The sequence below is a fragment of the Mycteria americana genome, chromosome 1 (genome assembly GCF_035582795.1).
Source record: "Mycteria americana isolate JAX WOST 10 ecotype Jacksonville Zoo and Gardens chromosome 1, USCA_MyAme_1.0, whole genome shotgun sequence".
NCBI lineage: Eukaryota > Metazoa > Chordata > Aves > Ciconiiformes > Ciconiidae > Mycteria > Mycteria americana.
In genome coordinates this window covers 40,195,818-40,218,066 of record NC_134365.1, presented here as the reverse complement: position 1 = coordinate 40,218,066, position 22,249 = coordinate 40,195,818, and the positions used below count along the sequence as shown (strand labels likewise).

The 22,249-nt window shown below is 37.6% G+C and overlaps 1 protein-coding gene and 1 non-coding gene across 4 annotated transcripts in view; one reads left to right on the top strand and one right to left on the bottom strand.

The window, feature by feature from the left end:
- Positions 1-22,249, bottom strand: part of FRS2 (fibroblast growth factor receptor substrate 2) — a 56,530-nt gene that overhangs the window by 30,672 nt on the left and 3,609 nt on the right. For 2 of the 3 annotated variants that reach the window (XM_075495499.1, XM_075495506.1), the window contains exons 2-3: positions 12,305-12,373; positions 11,740-11,804 (exon numbers count right to left, since the gene is read on the bottom strand). The exons of the other annotated variant lie outside the window; for it this stretch is intronic. In XM_075495499.1, the coding sequence (XP_075351614.1) occupies positions 11,740-11,804; positions 12,305-12,309 (70 nt within the window). In that variant the 5' untranslated portion in view covers positions 12,310-12,373. The remainder of the gene's footprint in view (positions 1-11,739; positions 11,805-12,304; positions 12,374-22,249) is intronic. 3 annotated transcript variants of the gene reach the window in all.
- On the top strand, positions 10,273-10,375 carry LOC142405070 (U6 spliceosomal RNA). Its single transcript, XR_012774046.1, has one exon. It is a non-coding gene; the product is annotated as a U6 spliceosomal RNA (small nuclear RNA).

The window sequence follows — 22,249 nt, the reverse complement described above, 5'->3', positions numbered from 1 at the left end:
AGGTTCACCACATGAACACCCGAACACAAATACGGGGGTGGCACTGTTTATACCAACAGCACCACAAAGAGAAATGCTCTTTGAAACTACGCCCACAGATACACCTTTGTAGTTACTCTATTCTGTGCTGCAGTTAAATAATCAATCACACCTTATTTTCAATGAAGAGTCACAGAAAACTTGAAAGAATGGACAGGACACAGAAGAATTCAAATTTAGGCAGTTTTTTTTTTTAACAGAAACATTTAAAAAGCTATGATTCTGACTCATCCATGAAGCTTGCAGCTTAATTTTAAAGCAGGTGCAACAAGCAAAATGGATACCACCCCAATCCAACAATTTTCTAGAAGACAGATAACTTTAGTTACATAAAAACAATCATTCACAGAATCTACAACTACAGCATTTTGTGGGTTAAAACTCGGTGGTCTCTAGCAAAACAGCACAACTTGTTTAAAAACACGGGATGTAAAATGTTTTGGCATAAAACTCATCTAAATAACAAGCCCATAAAGCTTGCTGGCACTTACTTAGACAAGAATGGAAAGAAAGCAAAAATCTATTCTAATTCGCTCAATTCTCAGAACTAGATTTGTATTTTAAATTTATATGATTCAACATCTTAAACTAGACTTCAAGTCAAAATCAAATTCCAACAGACATTTAAGTTGATTTACTAAGTCCCTTCTAGATTTACTCTCCAGGTGAAAACTCAAAGCAGTAAAATATCTGTATGAAATACTGACTTCCCTTGTTATGTTTCTCTACTCCAGCTTATTAGCATTTCTGCAGTGAACTATACATTTTAACAATTTATTTTTTAAGTAAGGGAAATTGCTTGTTACCACCGTTAATATTCAAACTCCTGTAAAGCAGTTAAAGGATCTTCTCACTCCCTACAACACATTTCAACTGCTCAGCAACAGCCAGGGAATGATATACAAAAAGTCTAAACCAGCTAAACCAAAACAGCACTGTCCACAGAGAGAATTTGTTTTTACTAGTTATCATAGCAAAATACAGCAATTTAAAAGTAATTTCTGAGGAGCTATTTCATATATATTTTATTAGCTGAACACCCTGTCACCCGAAACCCCTGAATGGTGTGTTATTCTAAGAAAAAAAAAGCAGTAATGATTTTTGAGTGCTCTCTTGTGTTCAAGAGATGTGGGATATTGCCTGATCCCTGAGCTATTCTGTCCTAAGCAAGTAAGTTCACTACAAATGGATTAAGATGGGACTTCTAGGTTGAGAAGTTAGTTTAATAAATATTTACACCCAAAAATCATTGGTCAAATGGAAAAAAAGAGTTTCAAGATGAGACAACTTGATAGAACCTTTGAGAATTAAAAAAAAAAAAAAAGTAGTTTTAAAAAACCATTAAGTACAAAAACCACCAAATAATTAAACATATAATAAATACATGGTAATTAATGTCTGTAATAAGCTGACAAGAAAACTGGTGGATCTTTGATGTCTTGAGTAGCTCTGAAATCAAGGTCAGGTAACTTTCTAGAATACATTATTTAGGTAGTAAGTTAACTGCTTTCAATTCAAGAGTAAATGGGTGAGACGTATCTTATCAGAACACAAAGGAGTCAGAGTTGGTTCCTCCATTCTAGCCTTAAGCAACTTATGATCAAGAATAAATGTCAGCATTAAAAAAAAAAACCAAAACAAACAAAAAACAACTCCTTTCTCCAATATTTAAAGATTTTCAAAAGCAGTTTTAGAATAAAAACTACATTTGAACTTGGTGTTGAAATATATTCCTGCCAAGGACTAAATTTTAGCATATCACCACATTACATACAAGACTGATGTAAACTACAGAAGTGATTACTGAGTATCCTAAAGCATGGAACAGTGGAAATAACATCAATGAACACACACGGTTTGAAAGTATGTGCCTCTTTGGATAGAAAAATCAAAATGTTTGCTATGTAACAAAGCTATGAAGTCTGAAGTGTAAACTTAAAGGTTTCATTAACATAACTGGTACTTTTGATCTACTATCTTTTGATAATGAGTTTCACCTAGTCGATAAAGAAAAAAACCCTCACTGTACTGTATAAGAGGAGGTTTCCCAGAAGCACACAGTTCAGGTAACAGTTTTATATGATGATTCATAAAGCATGAACTACTGAACATAGTGTTCCTTCCTTTTCTGTCTACCTCTATTTTTTTTTTTCCCCTGTCTTTCCTATAGCATTCCATCTCCTGCCACAGGGACTTCTACTGGGAAATACCCTGAAAATAACAATTGGCCCTTTTGTATCAACTTTGGGGTTTAGTGAATCAGTAGGGTGATGAGTATCACCACACTGCCAAATATTCTGTCCAGCGGAGATGGCCAGTCAGATGAAGCCAGACAAGTACCCCAGGTGACAGGACCAGAGCCGATCAAGGCCAGTACCTTTGGTTTCCAGGACATTCAGAAAATTCTCTGTACATCTCACTGACTGCCTTTTCTATACTGGCTTGACCTTTTCTTTCTGTTACAGTCTTCATCTCACTTCCTTGCTCCTTCTCTCACCACACCTCATCTCAGCTATCTGCCTCTCATTCCATTTTCTTTGTTCAGCTCATCCCTAGTCCATATCCAGGACCTTGCTACCTCCATTGCTGTCAACCTACAATCACTTATGTAATACATGTATTTTTCTCATTTTGCATGCCTGTCTTATCCATTTAGACTATAAACTCTAAAAAACAGCTGGTAATTCCTGCCCCAATATTTATAGTGCAGCTACCACAAGAGAGATGTAATTTCAGCTGACCATTGCACACACTGTAACAGACATGAAAACTGTTTGTCCAGCCACAATTCCTAGGCAGGAACACCTCCACCAGTCTAAACTGGCATCCCCATGTATGGCACAGCTCTCTTGTTGCTTTTGTCTGTTCCCATGCAGTGAAAATATGCTCTGCCCAAGAACTGGCAATGAGCAGACTCATTTCAACTATGTTAAAACAGCATTATGCTTATCATACAATTTAAGTGCCTTGAAGTTCACCCTTAATTTGAGTACGAGTTTTTATGTGCAATTCTATACTTGAACAGAGGTATTATTTGATACTGTATGGCTTATAACCCTTCAAACCCACAACTGTAAAGACATCAAACATACAGTTGATGGATACAGACTTGGAAAGGGGAAAGCGTACAACTTGTCAGTAAACTTGACTGCAGCTATACCTTCCTTACAGTCAGCATGCAGTGCTGACAAATCCACTTTTTTATTTTTATGTTTAAAACCTTTGTCTGCAACAGTACAAGAGAAAAGGGAAGAAAATGTAATGGTAGAAGACCTTGAAATAAAGATATTCTCAAGACATGCTGTGCCAGAAGTAGTTTACTTTTCCGACAGGAACTGTAGTCTTAAAGATAATACAACTAGTGAGTCCAAAGGTCCATATATAGGAGGCTCAATCATGTGAGATTAAAATCTTTTTCATAACCATTTTTAGAGCTTTGCTCATATATACTGAGGCAAAAAGGCCATCTTGTCAAAAAGTCTCTCACCATTCCCTTACAATCTGAAGGCTATAGAAGGGAAAGTCTATGTGCCAAGGAGAGAAGGTGGGTCAGGAGAGCATGTACCCAACAAACATTTAAGAAAACTGTTACTTCATGGTAAATGAAGTTGAGGATGTATCAGTAAACAACCTAAACAACCATCAAGAACCTCAATGAATAGACATTAGGATGGTGCAACTTATTTCTACCAAATGCACAAAAATTATCTCATCAATCTGCCCAAGGGGCCCAACAAGTTTGTAATTTTGGATATTGGCATGTTTTGGAAACACATCCAGTAAGTATGCTTGACAGGTTCAAAGAACTTTGGTCATCAGTTGGACTTAACATCCATTAATTACCTAGTCCCAAAATACACAGAATTATCCAAGTTAACAGTCTCTAATGCAAAAAGGTCAGTCTTTACCAAAGCTACACAATAAACAGGCAGAAGGACATAATAATTTGTACCCATTGGCATGGTAATACAGACACAGCTAGTTCCTGAGCATGCTGTTTCTCCTTTCCAAAGCTTTCCCACATGCTAGAACCCCCCCATTTACCCAGTGGTTTTAAGCAGGACATTTTACACGTGGTCTCACAACACGCAAATACAGTATTTGCTCCACTAACTCCGAAATAGATTGCTGGTCTTCATTTCATAAAAAGGAATAGTCTCTTTGAGCTTTCTAGAAACTTTAATGCACCAACTGCCTGCGCCTCCATCTCTTCCCTGCTATTGCTGCCTGTGCTAGCTAGATAAATCATGCTACTTGTAAAAATAAACATGGATTCTCAAAAAGTTGTAACAGATCTGTGAGAACTAACACTAAGATTATCATTTCATATTAAGTTAACTTACAAACACCCCCCTCAAACCACCACCAAAAACGGTCAAACAAATTAATGAGCATAGGCATGTATATCATACTCTGTGCACATTTTCCCATAGAAATTTATCTATATACACAATATAATAATATTTTAAACAATATCAAGATAAATATAAACCATTAAAGGATGCCATTAAGATTTATATGTATTTTCCAAGTCATTCCTAAAAAGCTACATCTTCAATTACCAGAAACTGGTGCTTTCAAATTAAAAATATTTAAGTGTTCTTGCTTATTTAGTCTATCCAGAACAAAACAACAGTATGAATAGCAAAACCAGATGTTATTAGTAATATGTAATTAACATCACATGCTTGCTACTGATTCAGTGCAACCCCAGAAACCTGGGGTTTCTGTTGTCTTCAAGCAACAGGGACAGATAGGACATTTCTGGGGAGAACAGAGAAAAAAATTCCTGTGAACAGCTGTGTCTAAGATCACCCCTCACAGTCAGTAAAGCTACAAGTTAGCATTAAGAATTTAAGTTTCATGTAATAAATCTTTCCATCATTCTGAACTTAACAGTCAGGAAAAATCCCAAATAATTTTGCATCTTAATTTATTCTGCACAAAGGAACAGCACTGATCTAGGCAGACCGAACAAGAACGCTGAACATAAGCAAAAGCACAATTATTTTATAGGTAGCAACAAGTATTTATACTGAAAAGGAAATATTAAGGTTAAGGTTAAAGAAAACAGGTGCTTTTTCTACTCTTATAAGCAGATGCTCATGTTAATAAGGGTCACGCTTTATGTCAAAGATTTTAACATTACAGGCAGACAGCTTTCAAAACAGTTGGAATTGTGAAAGCTCTTTTAACCATACACTCAAGATTAAAGCTAAACTTTTAAAAGTTTTGAGTTTCTCTTAAAAATTCTCTTTCACAATTTAAAAAACCACACTACATTAATTGTGTCCCAGTAGCCATACTTAAGTATGTGTGGTACAGGAATGACTGGGAGGTGGGGAGAAGGATGTAAAAAATCGCGTTTACGAAAGAAATTCAGTTGTACTCTATTCATGTATCATTTCCATTACGAGTAGTACTTATGTACTTTAACCAGAGTATTTGATATTAGTTACATAAAGGGAATAACTAAGATGACCGTAGATCTTTAAAAAAACAAGCCAAAACAGTGAATATTGATAATTAAAATAGTTGTGTAACACTCACTAAAGGCCACTCCAAATATTGCAGATTAAATATTGGGCTACTCTGTAAAATTTTCTGTAAAATTTTACATGCGAACCCCTGCTTGCTTCCGGGTGGGGGGTGGGGGGGTGGGGGATATTACTACTGTTGTGAAATCATAGAGAATTCCAAATTACTCAATACTAATATTTACATATCTATGTCCCACTGAACTTGCTCTTCCCTATATGTTGACACTGAAGCCCAGAAAAAAATGCCAAAAATAAATAATTATTTTAAAAGTTTGTCATTGTCAACTAGAATTATGTCTACTAGAACTGACAGGAAGTAAGAGATAACAAAAACACTTTCAAAACCAAGCCTATGTTTCTGAGATAATGCAAATTCAATTTATAACAGGGATGTATTATTTCCTCCCATGTATAGAAAATAGGTGCATGGCTATCAAGTAGTGTGAAGTTTTCCTTTTGTGAATTCATTGTGAGATGGGGTATTTTAAATTCACTGTTGTGCTCTTTCTCAGAATGCTATTTTGTGTTACCTTCAGCTGATCTAAAGGTGACTGCAGCTCAAAGACATGGTCTTTCCTGCTCTGGCTAATCTTCTATTAGCCAGACAAGCTTCAATCCAAACCACTGTGCTGATCTTGCTGATCAGGAGGCCACACTATTACTAGTGCCAACAAAAGAGAGGCTGGACCACGAAGCCTAAGGAGAAATCATACTCTTATTTTTTGGCAACAGGTCATACTTTAACCATTTTAAAGTGGTTATGAAGATACAGCTTCATTATAATGTAAAAAGATATTACTGGGATCTGCTAAAACAGATCAACTTGTACACCACGTTTACAGAAAACTACAGAACACCTAACAGAAAACAGGCTGTAGCCTCTGAAACAGCTTTCTTTCAATGTATTTTATGCAAAGGTAAGTTCTTATAAAGCTACAGTTATGTGTGCAAAGTATAAATTCAAGCAAATTCTGAAATCTGTTCAAAAGTTAGGAAAATTAATATTTTTATAAAAAGCATAGTATTTCAGTTGCAACATCAAGAAGCGTATTGATAAAGCTTTTTTACTCTAGACTTATACAAGCAGCATGTTGGCATTCTACAACTCCTAACAATGCTATTTCTAACTTCTGTTTACACTGCAGTAAAAGGGTCAGAAATTCTGCACAAATACAGCTTCAAAAGTTCCTAAGTGTTTAGGAACACGATTAGTGACCATTTAGCCAGTACAGATTTTGTTTTTAAAAAAAAGTCCACTTACTTTTGCATTTTCTTTAAAATAAGAACATAAAATTTCATTTAAATGTACAAGTTAAGATTGAGCTCCTGACATTTAAGCTGTTTCATTTGACTGATGGAAGTCATTCCTATCATTTTTCAAGAAGTCAACTATGGATGTCAAGCATCCTTACAGACTCCAGCTCAAACATTATCCAACTCATTATTAAATTATACTTTGCATAAACACACAGCATGAAACCTTTGGAAATCTGTGATTTCCTAAACCTGACCACTGAAGTGTTCAGCAATAATAGGTGCAAACAGCAAGATTTTTGTCACACACCCCCCCCCCCCCAAAGATCACAGAATCATAGAATCGTTTAGGTTGGAAAAGACCTTCAAGATCAAGTCCAACCATAAACCTAACACTGCCAAGTTCACCACTATACCATGTCCCTAAGCACCACATGTCTTTTAAATACCTCCAGGGATGGTGACTCCACTACCTCCCTGGGCAGCCTGTTCCAGTGCTTGACAACCCTTTCGTGAAGAAATTTTTCCTAACATCCAGTCTAAACCTCCCCTGGTGCAACTTGAGGCCATTGCCTCTTGTCCTATTGCTTGTTACTTGGGAGAAGAGACTGACACCCACTTCACCACAACCTCCTTTCAGGTAGTTGTAGAGAGCGATAAGGTCTCCCCTCAGCCTCCTTTTCTCCAAGCTAAAGAACCTCAGTTCCCTCAGCCGCTCCTCATCAGACTTGTGCTCTAGAGCCTTCACCAGCTTCGTTGCCCTTCTCTGGACACGCTCCAGCACCTCAATGTCTCTCTTGGAGTCAGGGGCCCAAAACCAAACACAGTATTCGAGGTGCGGCCTCACCAGTGCCGAGTACAGGGGGACGATCACTCCCCTAGTCCTGCTGGCCACACTATTTTTGATACAAGCCAGGATGCTGTTGGCTTTCTTGGCCACCTGGGTACACAGCTGGCTCATATTCCGTTGGCTGTCGACCAACACCCCCAGGTCCTTTTCCGCTGGGCAGCTTTCCAGCCACTCTTCCCCAGGCCTGTAGCGTTGCATGGGGTTGTTGTGATCCAAGTGCAGGATCCGACACTCAGCCTTGTTGAACCTCATACAACTGGCCTTGGCCCATCGATCCAGCCTGTCCAGGTCCCTCTGCAGAGCCTACCTATCCTCGAGCAGATCAACACTCCCGCCCAACTTGGTGTCATCTGCAAACTTACTGAGGGTGCACTCGATCCCCTCATTCAGATCATTGATAAAGATATTAAACAGAACTGGCCCCAACACAGAGCCCTGGAACACCACTTGTGACTGGCTGCCAAGTGGATTTAACTCCATTCACCACAACTCTTTGGGCCCGGCCATCCAGGCCGTTTTTTACCCGAAGAAGAGTACACCTGTCCAAGCCATGAGCAGCCAGTTTCTCCAGGAGAATGCTGTGGGAAACGGTGTCAAAGGCTTTACTAAAGTCTAGGTAGACAACATCCACAGCCTTTCCCTCATCCACTAAGTGGGTCACCTTGTCATAGAAAGAGATCAGGTTAGTCAAACAGACCTGCCTTTCATAAACCCATGCTGACTGGGCCTGATCACCTGGTTGTCCTGTACGTGCCATGTTATGGCACTCAGGATGATCTGCTCCGTAACCTTCCCTGGCACCGAGGTCAGGCTGACAGGCCTGTAGTTCCCCGGATCCTCCTTCCGGCCCTTCTTGTGGGTGGGCGTCACATTTGCTAACCTCCAGTCAACTAGGACCTCCCCGGTTAGCCAGGACTGCTGATAAAGGATTGAAAGTGGCTTGGTGAGCACTTCTGCCAGCTCCCTCGGTACTCTTGGGTGGATCCCATCCAGCCCCATAGACTTGTGTGTCTCTAAGTGGTGTAGCAGGTCGCTAACCATTTCCCCTTGGATTATGGGGGCTTTATCCTGTTCCCCATCCCTGTCTTCCAGCTCAGGGGGCTTGGTACCCACAGAACAACTGGTCTTACTATTAAAGACTGAGGCAAAGGAGGCATTAAGTACCTCAGCCTTTTCCTCATCCTTTCTCACTATGTTTCCCCCCGCAACCAATAAAGGATGGAGATTCTCCTTAGCCCTCCTTTTGTTGCTAATGTATTTATAGAAACATTTTTTTATTGTCTTTTATGGCAGTAGCCACATTAAGTTCTAGTTGGGCTTTGGCCCTTCTAATTTTCTCCCTGCATAACCTCATGACATCTTTGTAGTCCTCCTGAGTTGCCTGCCCCTTCTTCTAAAGGTCATAAACTCTCCTTTTTTTCTAGAGTTCCAGCCACAGCTCTCTGTTCAGCCAGGCCTGCCTTCTTCCCTGCTGGCTCGTCTTTCGGCACATGGGGACGGCCTGCTCCTGCGCCTTTAAGATTTCCTTCTTGAAGAACGTCCAGCCTTCCTGGACACCTTTGCCCTTCAGGACTGCTTCCCAAGGGACTCTGTCAACCAGGCTCCTAAACAGGCCAAAGTCTGCCCTCTGAAATTCCAAGGTGGCAGTTCTGCTGACTCTCCTCCTTATTTCTCTGAGAGTCAAAAACTCTGTATCATTTCATGATCGCTACGCCCAAGATGGCCTCCAACCATCACACCACCCACAAGTCCTTCTCCGTGAGCGACAGCATAAAGATTAGAGTAAGAACATAAACTCTAAGCCTTCATATGAAGTAGCATGCTTCACATCTGATTTCTAATGGCAGTGCAAGATAAATGGCTTGCTTTCACCTTAAAATTAATATTCAGTAATCTAGAAGCACAGTAGTATGTTTTAAAACTTATTACACTACTTAGTATTTCAAGTTAAAAGGATACCTTTGAAATTATAACTACGTATTGTTTGAAAATATTTTGGCGCTGGCACAGAATCTGCAAAGAATAGCCCAAGCTTTAACTTAATTATCCTTTTACAAGAATTGTGGTTTGAGAAAATACAACAACTTCATAAACATAATAATCACTAAGCGTAATAGCCTTTGGCAATAATGTTCCAAAGCAAGTTTGGATAATCCAAGATAAACCATGACTCCTATTCTTTCTCTCTGTACTTTTGCAGTTAATATAAAAAATTCAAAAGCAAATGAAAATGGTGTGTCTCAGACTGTACAAGCAAACAAAACACAAGCTTCTATCAAAGCAACACATTAGATCCAGCAATAATTGAATTAGTCAACAAGAGTATGTTACAGAAACTGCAATCCAACAACAAAATCTGGAAAAGCTACATTATTTTCTAGAAAAGAAATAGAAAGGAAGTGAATTTAGAAGAAAATTTAGACACATACAGAAGCAGTGTGAAATAATCACGCTACTTACAGCGCACTTTAATCCCAGATACTCTATCCATTTATTGCAACGCCTTTGTCTACACCGGAAGACACCTCAAAACAAAAGCACAGAAGCCACTCATCCCTGCCTAACAATATTGCAGATATTTTGAAAGTAATTTAGAACTAAGAAACATACTAGAATTGGAATGATAGAGAGAAGATTAGCATGGCCACTGTGCAAGGATGACACACAAATCTGTGAAGCGTTCCACGTTTCAGGGAAGTGGTCACGGCACCAAGCCTGTCAGAGTTCAAGGAGCATCTGGATGATGGTCTTAGTCATATGGTTTAGTGTTAGGTAGTCCTGCGAGGAGCAGGGAGTTGGACTCAATGATCGTTATGGGTCCCTTCCAACTTGAGATATTCTATGATTCTGATTCTATGATAATTAGCTACTGCTAAGACAGAAACACTGGAATTCAAATTCCATCTGTAATAGGTGATATTAGGATAAATTAAGTCAAGCACCCAAAATTCAAAATATTCCAAAAGTCAAGCTTCTTCCTAACTGATTCCTAGTCCCCTTTCTTGATAAAGAAATTCCCATTCAATTCCCTATGCTCATCTACTACTTTATCTTATCTTGCCCAGCTCCTACAACTTCTGTTTAAGCCCATCAACCTTTAGGCTGCTCACTTATGTGAAACACCCCAGGTTTCCACAGGCCCAGTTCTACGTTCAAATTGGATGTATTCTCTCTAATAGCTGACCATCACAACACACTAATAATTTGCTTATGCTAAACATATGTGCTTTGATACTGTTGTACAACTTCAAGTAAATTATTTAACCCTGAGTATTTCCAAGATTATTAACCTAACGTCCCTACGCTCCTTCATAAATTGCAACCCATTTATGTTGACTATCCAAATATGCAGATCAATTTCTGCACATTACCCCCTAAATTACAGTAGGAGAAAATTATTGGTTTTTATTTAGAAGTCAATACTGCTTAACAAGTGTTCTGGAAAATAACTAGAAAAGCAAGAACATTATGCAAAGCACGTGTACTGATGTTATTTTCCTTGGGAAGGAAAGAGGACCTTTAATTTACATTATTTCAGTCACCCTGTATACATCTGTAATATCACAAGTGAGAGGGCAGCAAAGTGTAGTGCAGAAGGGAAAATAAACAGTTGGAAAACTTTTAAATAATATATGATGGAACCACAGCCAGATTATATTCATCCCTCGCTTCTGCTGTGCCAGCAACTGAAAGCCTGTGGTATGCTGCAAGGAGGGCTGCTGTCAAGTTCTGAAACCTGCCTAGTGCTGCAGATTGATGCAAATTCTTCTGCAGCAGATTCAGTGACCTTTGCAGGTAGTCCTATCGCACTAGCCTACTTCAAACAGGATCATGAGCATGTTAACTTTCCCCATTCTAACAGCCCTACACAGCAGCAAGATGGATCAGTCAGCTCCAGTAGTGTAATTTTTACATTATTCAATCTAAAATGTATTAATTCTTGGCTGCTGAGGTGATACCTTTTGTCTATTATATTCACTGAACTAGGACCAAACTGGATAGAACAAATTTTTATGAGTATGTTAATTTTAGCCATTTTTGTAACTCACTACTTACTGAAGTGATAGCCGAGTTCTTTAATCTCTAGCACATCTAGGCTTCCTTGCTGGCCATCAGATAGCCTAGGGAACAAGAAGCAATCATAAGATCCTCAGAACTCAGCCTGCTACTTGTGTGGTACTGTACATGACTCATTTGAGAGTTTCCTTAGAGAATCATCTATAGTTGACACTTTTGAGCAGATTAATTACGTTTGCAAGCGTTTAAAATCCCTGCCAAGTCACTACTATAGACTTATGCCATCGATACTGAAATATAACCTTAGATGAAGCACATCTAGTAGCTTAGCTAGTTAAAAAAAAAAAGTACTAAAATAAATGTATAAATAATGCATAAAATCTGTATGAAAAATCACAGGTCACCACATAACCCATTGGTACAATTCATTACATTAAGCACAGGCCTAATGTGCACCTATGAATGCACACACTTCATAGGGAAGCATTTACAGTTTTCTTGGAAATAAAATGAAGTTCTGGGAAGTAGCAGCCACCACCACCAAGGAGCCAGTGGATAAATTCACTATCCTCACAAGGTGCCAGCCCCCCAACAAAATCCCTACCTCATTCAGGAGCCAAACACTGAACCACTCACGAATCAGCTGCTAAATTGCTGCAGTTCACATCATGGCCTTTTAAAGCAAACAAACAAAAAAAAATACTGTAAGGCATACTGTAAACTGATTTACAAATAGTTTAATCATCCATGTACAAGATGATTGTGCAAAGCAAACTCTAGAGAAAAGTGTACTGCCTGCCCCAAGCTGTGCTGTCACTATTTTTGAGTTAAAATAAAAAACCAAAACCTACTGACATCCAATTTAACCATTAACACTTCACCCAAGTGTAAAGCAGCTGGGCAAAACTGTGCCATTCAAACAACTTAAAAATATATTTAGAGGAAGTGGGAATGATCTACTCACTGTGTATCTGCATCAGCAAAAAAAATTCAAGTCTCAGTAGTAACGCATTTCTACAAAAATATTTTTTTAAAAAAAGCAAAAGTCCCTAGTCCAAAATTACACACTATTTAACAAAAAAAAAGTGGAAATTTCTTGTTCTCTGTATCTCTGGAAAGAAAACATGATAGGATTTTAGCACAGAGCAAAAGGAGCTCACCTTCTAGGTTTCCGAGATTTATACCAAATTTCCATTCAACAATGGTTTTACTCTCACCAGTAGCATAAAAGCAATATATTCACAAATACAGCTTTGAAACCCAAAGATAGTTTAAATAAAGTTTGTTATTAGGATTAGTCTATGAGTAACTCGGCAAATAGCTTTTAACATACAAAATTTAACATAAAACATTTTGGTGACAGTTTTAGTTACATTTTAGTCATAACTCTAGACTTGCATTTCAAAGACAACACCTAATTATTCTTTCGAGTTTTATGTTCTTTTTACATGACCCTATGTAGCTACAAAATTTCCTATAACCACCCACCTCAAAATAGTCCATTCATAATGAAAGGTAATCAGCAATGTAACTTCACTGAACTTGTGTTTGTATTGGAATTAATTCATAGAAAGCCTTTACAATGAATGTAAACCAAGATCTCTCTCAAATCACTAACAGCCAGCCCACAATATTTCCTATTCGAAGTAACATGTAAAATACTTCTACTGTTCACCATACACTGCTAGGCTTTATTATTCCATCGTCTCAAGCATTCTTCTGTGATATTTCCTTGTTTGTTCTGAAGTCAAGGATATAGAAGGCTTTCTGAAGCTACATTTCCTTGGTATAGCACACTTGAGAAATACCATATCATACAGAACAAACCTAAAATCCAACTACTTAAAAACCTCATTAATACAATATTTCACTTATTCCACCTTAGCTGACAAGGAAGTTTTATGTATTTCTTTATACAAGAGTTTCCATTCTTTTCAGCTCCTGGGTTATGTCCAATTTTTGACAATCTGAATGCTAGCATTTCTACAGAATAATGATGGAGCAGAACATAAAGCTGAATGCACCCAAGTGATGGAAGAGAGCTGCAGATTTTCTTTCTATAAAAGAATGAACACTAGCTGTCCCTTCCCCACCTTACCCCCCCCAAATTTTAGCTATTAATCAACAATAAAAGCTATGTTAACTTGCATAACTCCATTAAAAGAAAAAATAAAACCCACACACATCTAGGTCACAAACTTCTATGTGGGGCACTGGAAAGGAACATGAAGAAATAGCTATTCTAGACATTTTGACATCCGACAGCAGGATTAGAAAATAGGTCTTACTTCAAACATGTTTATTTTCTTGAAAAAATTATAGAACTGTATGTAATGAAGCACTACAGCAGGTCATAAAAAAATGTGTCAGTCAATTTCAAAATAATTAGCTACTAAATGCATAGCATGTTGAAATAAATACTTAACTTTTTTTGGTGCGAAAGCCTAAAACTACATATTTCATGTACAATATACTTACGATAGAATACTTCATAAGAATTCAATGCACCATCCTTAACGTGCTGCTGACTTTATAAGTCAGCGCTAGAGCCAATCAAATAGCACCACTGCAACCAGTCATCTTATAATCAATGCAAGAGCAGTTTGACATATCACATAAAAATTGGTTAATATCATTCTACTTATTAGCATAAAGTATCTCACAGGAGTCAATATTTAATAATTTTATTAAGAGCTTTCCCTAGAGTACACTACTTATTAAGTACCTCAGTCTGTCCTCAAAGCCTCAGGTGAACAGCTTTCCTCCTCTTCAGACTTCTTCCTACTTTGAACTAGAAAGAAATCATCCTTCCTAAGGAGAGCTTGTAACCAGTAAATTCCAAACTGACCGGCATATGCTTAAGTCAAACCTTACTTTTCCTACATATGTCACTAAGTTTTGTCACCTATAGTTCAATGAGAAATCAAAACACTAAGCAAAATCTTCCATGAATCAGGATCTCAATAAAGAAAGAGCTGCTCAAAACTGTGCTCCAATTTACTTATCAATAGATAAGAGTATGGGAAGCTATCAGAGGTGAGATGTGAACATAAAAATTTAACTGCTTGCCAATTAATTTTTTACATGCTTGTACCTGTGAACCTTAAAACTTCACAAATATTTAAACCAGGACACAAACATTCACAGCTTGCCTTAGGCTGAGCCCCAGGGTAAATCCGAGGCGCTTATGTCCTTAAAGGGGGGAGACAGGATAGGGGACAGGCTTTAGTATAAATAAGTGTTACTGATTTATTTTAACATCAGCAGTGAAGAATTCACAGAAAAATGCTAAACTGATATGGTATTGGCACAATCAAACCTTTGGAAAGGTAGTTTTCTTTTTAATTTCACACTACTGACAACGTTAAACTACTTTTTACTTTAACATGAAACTATTTAAAAACGATACCATTTAAAATTAGTAAGTTACATCCATTTAACAAATAGAATTCTCTATTACAGCTGACTAAGAAATACAAACTCTTCAAGAGAAGTAAAATTAAATTTGGCAGACATACATGAAGTTGTGCTCTACGGGACCAGTTTATAGGGACTTAACAGAACAAGGAACCCTGAAGCAGGAAGAAATAAATATTTATTATGCAAACATACCGACACTTATGGACTAAAGTAATAGTAAAAGAAAACACATTTGTGACGGTCAGATGATCCACATTGACTGTAGGCACAGAAAATCCAAGACAAATAACTTGAACTTTAGATTTTGAAGGGCACTTTGTTGCCCTTTACTAATAGAAATATTTCAAGACCCTAAGTGGCCATAAGTATCTTAAAGTAACAGTCATAATATACACTTAAACAGAAACTAGAAGCTTATCTAAGTTTCTGGTATATGTTGTGCCTCTGAGACAAAACACACATTGCTCTAGAACTGAAGACCCAGAGGACAAGCTGGAAATGCTCTCCCCACCTCTGTTACCAGAAAAAGTTCTGGAACGTGGGGAGGGAGGATGTAAGCACTGGATAAGAAAGGCTCACCCATCTACCTGGCTACTAGAAAAAGGAGGAGGAGGAGGGAAGAAAAAATTAAAAAAAGAAAATAGTTTGTCTGAAGCCTATGTAGCACATTCCCTTTTTCTCTTCCTGTATACATTCTTTTCTAGTACAGCAATTTTTAGGAATGGAGCACTCTCTGGAGTTGCAGGACTGACCGACTGGCATGTATTACTCAGAATTTCTCTAAATATAGGCATAACAATATTATTATAATAAAACTAAATAAATACCACAAAGTTCAAGTTTAAAGCACAATGTATTGGATAATATTGCATTTAATATTAGCTTATTAATTATTTTTTAAGACCTAAAATGTCTTAACCAAATGCCTTTTAACAACAAAGATTTATGTAATGGCATCCTTCTCAGCAAAATTCTAAGTGAAGTTCTCTCAGGAACTGAATACCATCGCTTAAAGCTTATACAGTAAATGAAGAAAGAGACAGCTATCAGAAAGATAAGGAAGCAGGCATTCATATTCACACACGGCATCCAAACATTTGCCAATTAAATGTTTTTAGGAACCCTGAAGTAGGAGCCAATTATTTAAGAATTTAAGACTACCTCCAGTCTAGCTGCACAAATATTGTATAGACCAATACAAAACATCCAGCTTACTTCAGCATTAACATTTGTACACCTAAGAGAATTAACACTAAAACGACCACTGTTCTAGTCCTTTTACATTTATGGCAATACAAACTGATGAGTAACACATACAGTGCACTCTCAATTTCAAGGCATGAAAGTCTACTCAGTAGATTTTAAAAGAAGGCAGCTGCCACAACCCAGAAGAGATTCACAACAATTTAACTCTACTATCCTAACACATTTCTAAGACAGGTACAGCAAGCTGTGTATTAAAATGGATTATTGTAACTATTATAATTGTTTTACTTTTTCATTGTATTACCAGCCAAAAACATTCAAATAATGAGGAGCCCCAAAAGTTTAACTTTCTCAAAAAAAAAAGACCCCAAACAAAAACCAAAACACAAGTCACTGACTCAAAAACCTTGGGACCCAAAGTTTCATGAGACATAAAAAAAAAAAGTATTTAGGAGTCACCTGGCTTTCCTTATTAATAAAAATGTATTACCTCTGTTAATACTAGCTTTAGTTCTGCAGTAAGTCAAGTATAGGACATGGCACTTAATACTACTTTTATTGCCAGTTGAATTCAATTTGTGTATCATTTAAATAAAAGCTGCAGATTACATCTGATTCGTCTCACCAAAGAAGCCTGCCAGGTGCAGAAGAAAATATTTACTAACTGATATCACGTATGATAATAAAAGTCCACAAAATGTGACATTGTACTCACACAACAGAGTTTAAAGCATGCCACCAGTGCTCTTTGCTTACTCCAAAGTTAAAAGTATAGTCATCAGACAAGTGAACCAGATTTGGAAGATACACAGCAACATACATTTCACAGGTCTCTAAGAAAAGATCCAAAAGTAACACGCTTTGGTAGATAAAAACATAGTTCATCTGTATAAGCAGAGAGACAACAGGACACTCCAATACCCATGAAGAAAATTCAGAGGTGTGACCATTTTCTCTTGTAGTAGCATTAACATATATAACATACAATTATATTCAAAAGTTTCCTAAATCAAAGTGAAGAATATGACATGAAACATAACTAAAGACATCGGGGGGGAGAAAAAAAGATAGATTTGAGCACCAAGAGTAGCAGGGAAAAAGAAGAGTATGATGCAGAAATACGAGATGCAGGTCTTCGAATTCAAAGACAATGAGCTTTAGCTTGATGAGAAAAACTAGCAGCTGGACTACTGAAAAACTGTACCAGCTGTATTTTAAACAGATTGCAGAGATAGGAATATCAGGAGAAGAGGGAGGAGGTACTTGAAGTACTCCAGATGACAGATACAGGCCAAAACTTAATTTGTAAAGACAGAAAAAGAAAACGTGGTCTTGAAAATGTTGTTTGGACAAGGAAGAAGATGGATATGAATAAAACATGACTGTGGATTCAAGGAGAAGAGGGAGAAAAGAGGGCTACTCCCAAACAACTGCCCTGGGCAAGAGAGGATTATACTGCCATCAGCAACATCACAAATGGCAAGCAAAGGAGTTAAGTTTGAGAGAGATGACAATGAGCTCTGAGACATTCAAAATGTTTATGATAATAAGAAACACTGAAAGGGAATGCAGGACTGAATGAAGGCACATAGAGCCACGAAACTCTACAAAGAAATGCAGTAACCTAAATAAAGGAGATGGCATGCAAGATTTCTATGAACACTGTACACCTCAGGATTAGTGGGAAGAGGATGCCAAAGAGGGAAGATGCTTGCAAGCAAGTAGTACCACAGATACCAAAGACGGACAAGGCTGTGACAGCCAGACAAGTTTCCCTACATCATATCTCCTCTTACTCCCGCAAAGCTAAAGTGGCTTAGCTATATGCTTTATAAAAAGCGTAACTACACTTTGAAAATGTAAATAATTTTTTTGATTGTATTATTGTACCACCTGACAGATGCATAACAACAACTACTTTCAGTTACAATTATTGTGGTGATTTAAAAGCAAGAGCATGTTTTATTTAAACTAAAATTTGTAACCTAATTACATGCTTCAATCAGTGTTTGAATTACTGAAATATACAGACAGCTACAAAGAAAGGAGTATTACAAAGAAAGGAGTATTACACCCTCTACTTCTAATGGTTGGCTGAAAAGGCTAAACTTGTTGAGTGACATCAAGGGGGGGGAAAAAAAGTCCCCTTGTGTTCCAGTGAGATTTTTTTAAAAGAAGAACAACAACAACTGTGCTTTAAAGGAGAAATTCAAAGATATATTTATATTTTTTAAAACATAAATACAACAAACTCTAAGATGTCGGAAGAATCTTAACATAATTCCCTGAAGAAGTAGCCCTCCCTGTGTTTGCTTGGTATCTTAATTTGCCTTTGGTTTCAAAACTGTAGGCTTGCCAAGAGCTATTCCTTTCAAAACCTCAGGAATTCCATTACTAGTTTTAAGCTAAATTAAAGGAAAATAGAAGCATTCAACGCATGGCAAAAGTATGCACAAAGTGTTTGTTGATACTCATAAATAGACTGAAAAATTTAGACATGTCTGAAGGATAACTGCTGCACAGTCAGCTCTGTTTTGCTCTGCTGTGCAGCTAAGCAAAAAGCTACTGTTGTCATTTCAGAAAAGCTCAGCATAAGATACATTGCTACCGAGACCGAACACAGCACTAGATCGTTAGTTTTTCACTTTAAGTTTATATATAAACCAAAGTTTGTATTTCTGCAGGGGAAAAAAAAAAATAGTGGGAGTTTCCCCTTTAAAGCTACAGCTTCAACATCTCCATTTGGGAAAAAGATGTCACGCTGTCCTAACGCATGGCAAAGCCAGCCAGCTCTCCACCCTGTCAAACATCTTGCAAGTCATGAAATAAAGACATTCCATCTCAGAAATACATCTAATATTGTGCTGATAAATATCTTTCCAATGTTCACATAATGGGTCCCTTCCAACTCGCAATAGTCTATGATTCTATGATTCTAACCAAGCAGCATTACTATAATTACCTTTACTCACTAAATTATGGTAAGAATTAAACATCCCCACCTGCACATTGTGCCATGTGTCATACTAATGCACAAGAAGATAATATCCCTGTGCAAAGCATTTAAGAAAGTTTGCTTGAAAGACAAATGCTTCATTTGTGTCAAGGTGGGTAATCCCAGCAGATAAGAACTACTACGCAGTTTAACTTCTTTGGCAGCAGCCACAGGAAAACAGTGGAAATACCAACACACCAGTTTAAACTGCAGCTCCAGTGAGAGATAGACCAAAGTTCTGTATCTTCCATTAAAAACACAGGAATCCAGGTACCGGCATAACTGCATAGAGAGTCTGTTTTACCCTTGAAAAGGCAGGAAATTAAAGCAACTTTTCACCACTGAGTCAGCACACAGTAACGGATCAGTGGTTTACAGTAACTGTCACCACTGTATGAATGACAGCAGTAACATCTCAACCCTGCCAGGACCAAAATCACTATGAAGAAAAGCCAAGGGAAAGAAGTCAGTTCTTCACACCTAAGAACACGGGGCTCCAGCCTCTTCTGAGTTTGGGGTACAGTCCAGGAAAACTATCACTATTTCAGATATGCCAACCGCCCCATAGTTCTCAGCTTTTATTACAAACACAGACAATTCATACAGTATTTCTGAATCACATTTTCCTCAACAGAAAAGTAACAGACACATGTACAAGAAAATATTTGAGTACCTTGAATAGCAAGAAATATTTGAGTACCTTTGCCATAAGATACACACTTACCACAAAGGAAAAGAAAAAGGATAAGCTATAACCTACATTTGGTATCTTTTTTAAAAATCCCGTTTCAAGAACGTACCAACACAGAGGTGTTTCTACCAACAGCCAATACTGAACCTGAACATTTACGTCAAAAAAAAAAAAAAAAGTTCTGTGAGAAGAAGTGGCAAGTCTAGTAATTGTGGCTGATTCTGGAAGCTGAAGTAAATAAAGGTGGCCATCCAGCACGGGCAGCTATGATAGCAACGGCACGCAACACAATCATTTTACACTCGCAGAAACTCAGAGGAACACATTTCCTAATACAGATATTGGTATTACTTTGTCAACTGAGATTCAGGCAAAAAGTTTAGGGATTATCCTGGACCACCGGAGAAGCCAGTGACAGATTAAGTACAGCTCATGTGACAAGAAGCTTCTCATCTCACTACCCCACATATGGATGTGAAAGCATTTTAGAAGAACAAATAAGACATGAAATTAAAGTACTCTAAGACTAGAAAAGGAAACAGTCAGTAATCACAACGCCGTTTCCACTAATTAGAAAAGAATGCATATAGTCAGTCCCAAACATGCAATAATCATGAAATCTTATTGTATAAACATCAGAAATAAGTTATTAGTTCTTTTTATTAAAGCCAAGGGATAATTATTTCTGTTGTCATTTCAAGCTTGAGGGAAAGACTGAAATTCTGGAGAATCACAGGGCTCCAGGAAAATGTGCCTCAATAAATAGTGAACTAAATTGGTTGTCATGATTGTTGCCACCTTGCCAGAAGCAGTGAAGAGGAAACTTTGAAGAGTACATTATACTTGGAGAATACATGACAGACACACACGCACATTTATATGCATAAATACTTATACAAGAAAACACTACACACCAGTTTATCACCAGTTCAAGTTCAAAAAGAATGTTTACACCTAACACTGATTACACAGAAGGGCCAACAAGAAAAGATGATGCTTAAGAGTCAAAAATTCAAAGTCTGTTATATTAGGACTGCTGTTCTACGACTTACCCGCAACTAAAATAGCATCTGCATATGCTGTGTGAAATTACAGATCTCTGGACAGCAGTTTCTGGCCAACAAGTCCTCAAATAGCTTTGATAAAAAAACGATGTTATTCAGTAACAGACAAAAATAAAACCCATTATATTTGTTTCAGAAAACATCACTGAAAAGCTGCAGATAGGTCACCTCTTCCAGCAGTAACTACTGCCCACAGTTACTCATCGCCACCCAGGAAAGGGAGGTTACCACCCATACAGACTTGCAAGAGAGTGAAATCATGTAAGAGCACACTAATCCACTTAAGGAAAAATTAATCAAGGTAACTGATCAGTGAAGGCAGATTGAGCTAATACTGTCCATTTAACTGCTGATTATGCCTAAAGCATGTAACACTGCATACAGCTTTGGTGGAAATGATCATTAAGTATGGCGATCTATGGCAGAGCAGTAGAGACAAACGGCTGGGGGACACAGTATCTACAATTTTCACAGATGTCTGCAAAAAAAAAAAAAAAAGCCTATCCATATCCTGAAACATTAAGTACAACTTCTGTGATAGCCTGAAAGCCTTAAGACAGATTTTGAAAACCACTAACTATTAAATAGTTACTTAAGAAGAAAAGTCACATACTGCCTCCTAGGAAACTGTCTGAAGTTATATGTCTTAGGTCAGCCTCATAATTTTCATAGGTTTGTTCGTTTGGGTTTTTTAATCTACTTATTACTGCAAAATATCTTGCAGTTTTCTTAGTGGACACTCTGATCGCTATTTTTTCTGATTTTAGTCTTTTAAATTTAAAAACTCAATACATGCTGAAAAAATTCATTGTTTCAAGAATTTGATGAAGAGTTATAAACAGGCGCATATTTCTCCCATTAAGTACCGCTAAATGAAACAAGAGGTACCAAATGAAAATACTAAAAACTGGAGTTACTATACAAAAGGCCAGACTCTTCCCTCAAAATCCCTTCAAAAGTACATCATGAAATCAGAGCACACTGCCACGGATTAAGGGGTCCTAGATGTAAAATATGCCCATGAACCATAACTGAACAATGTATGCAAACCCTCAACGCTGTAATGAGCTTAACCTCACTGAATTAGGCCAGTATCGAATACACTTTAAACTGGCATAATGTGTCACTGTCACCAAAAGAAACAGACACACCCTGCTCCCCTTACTGCTTGTT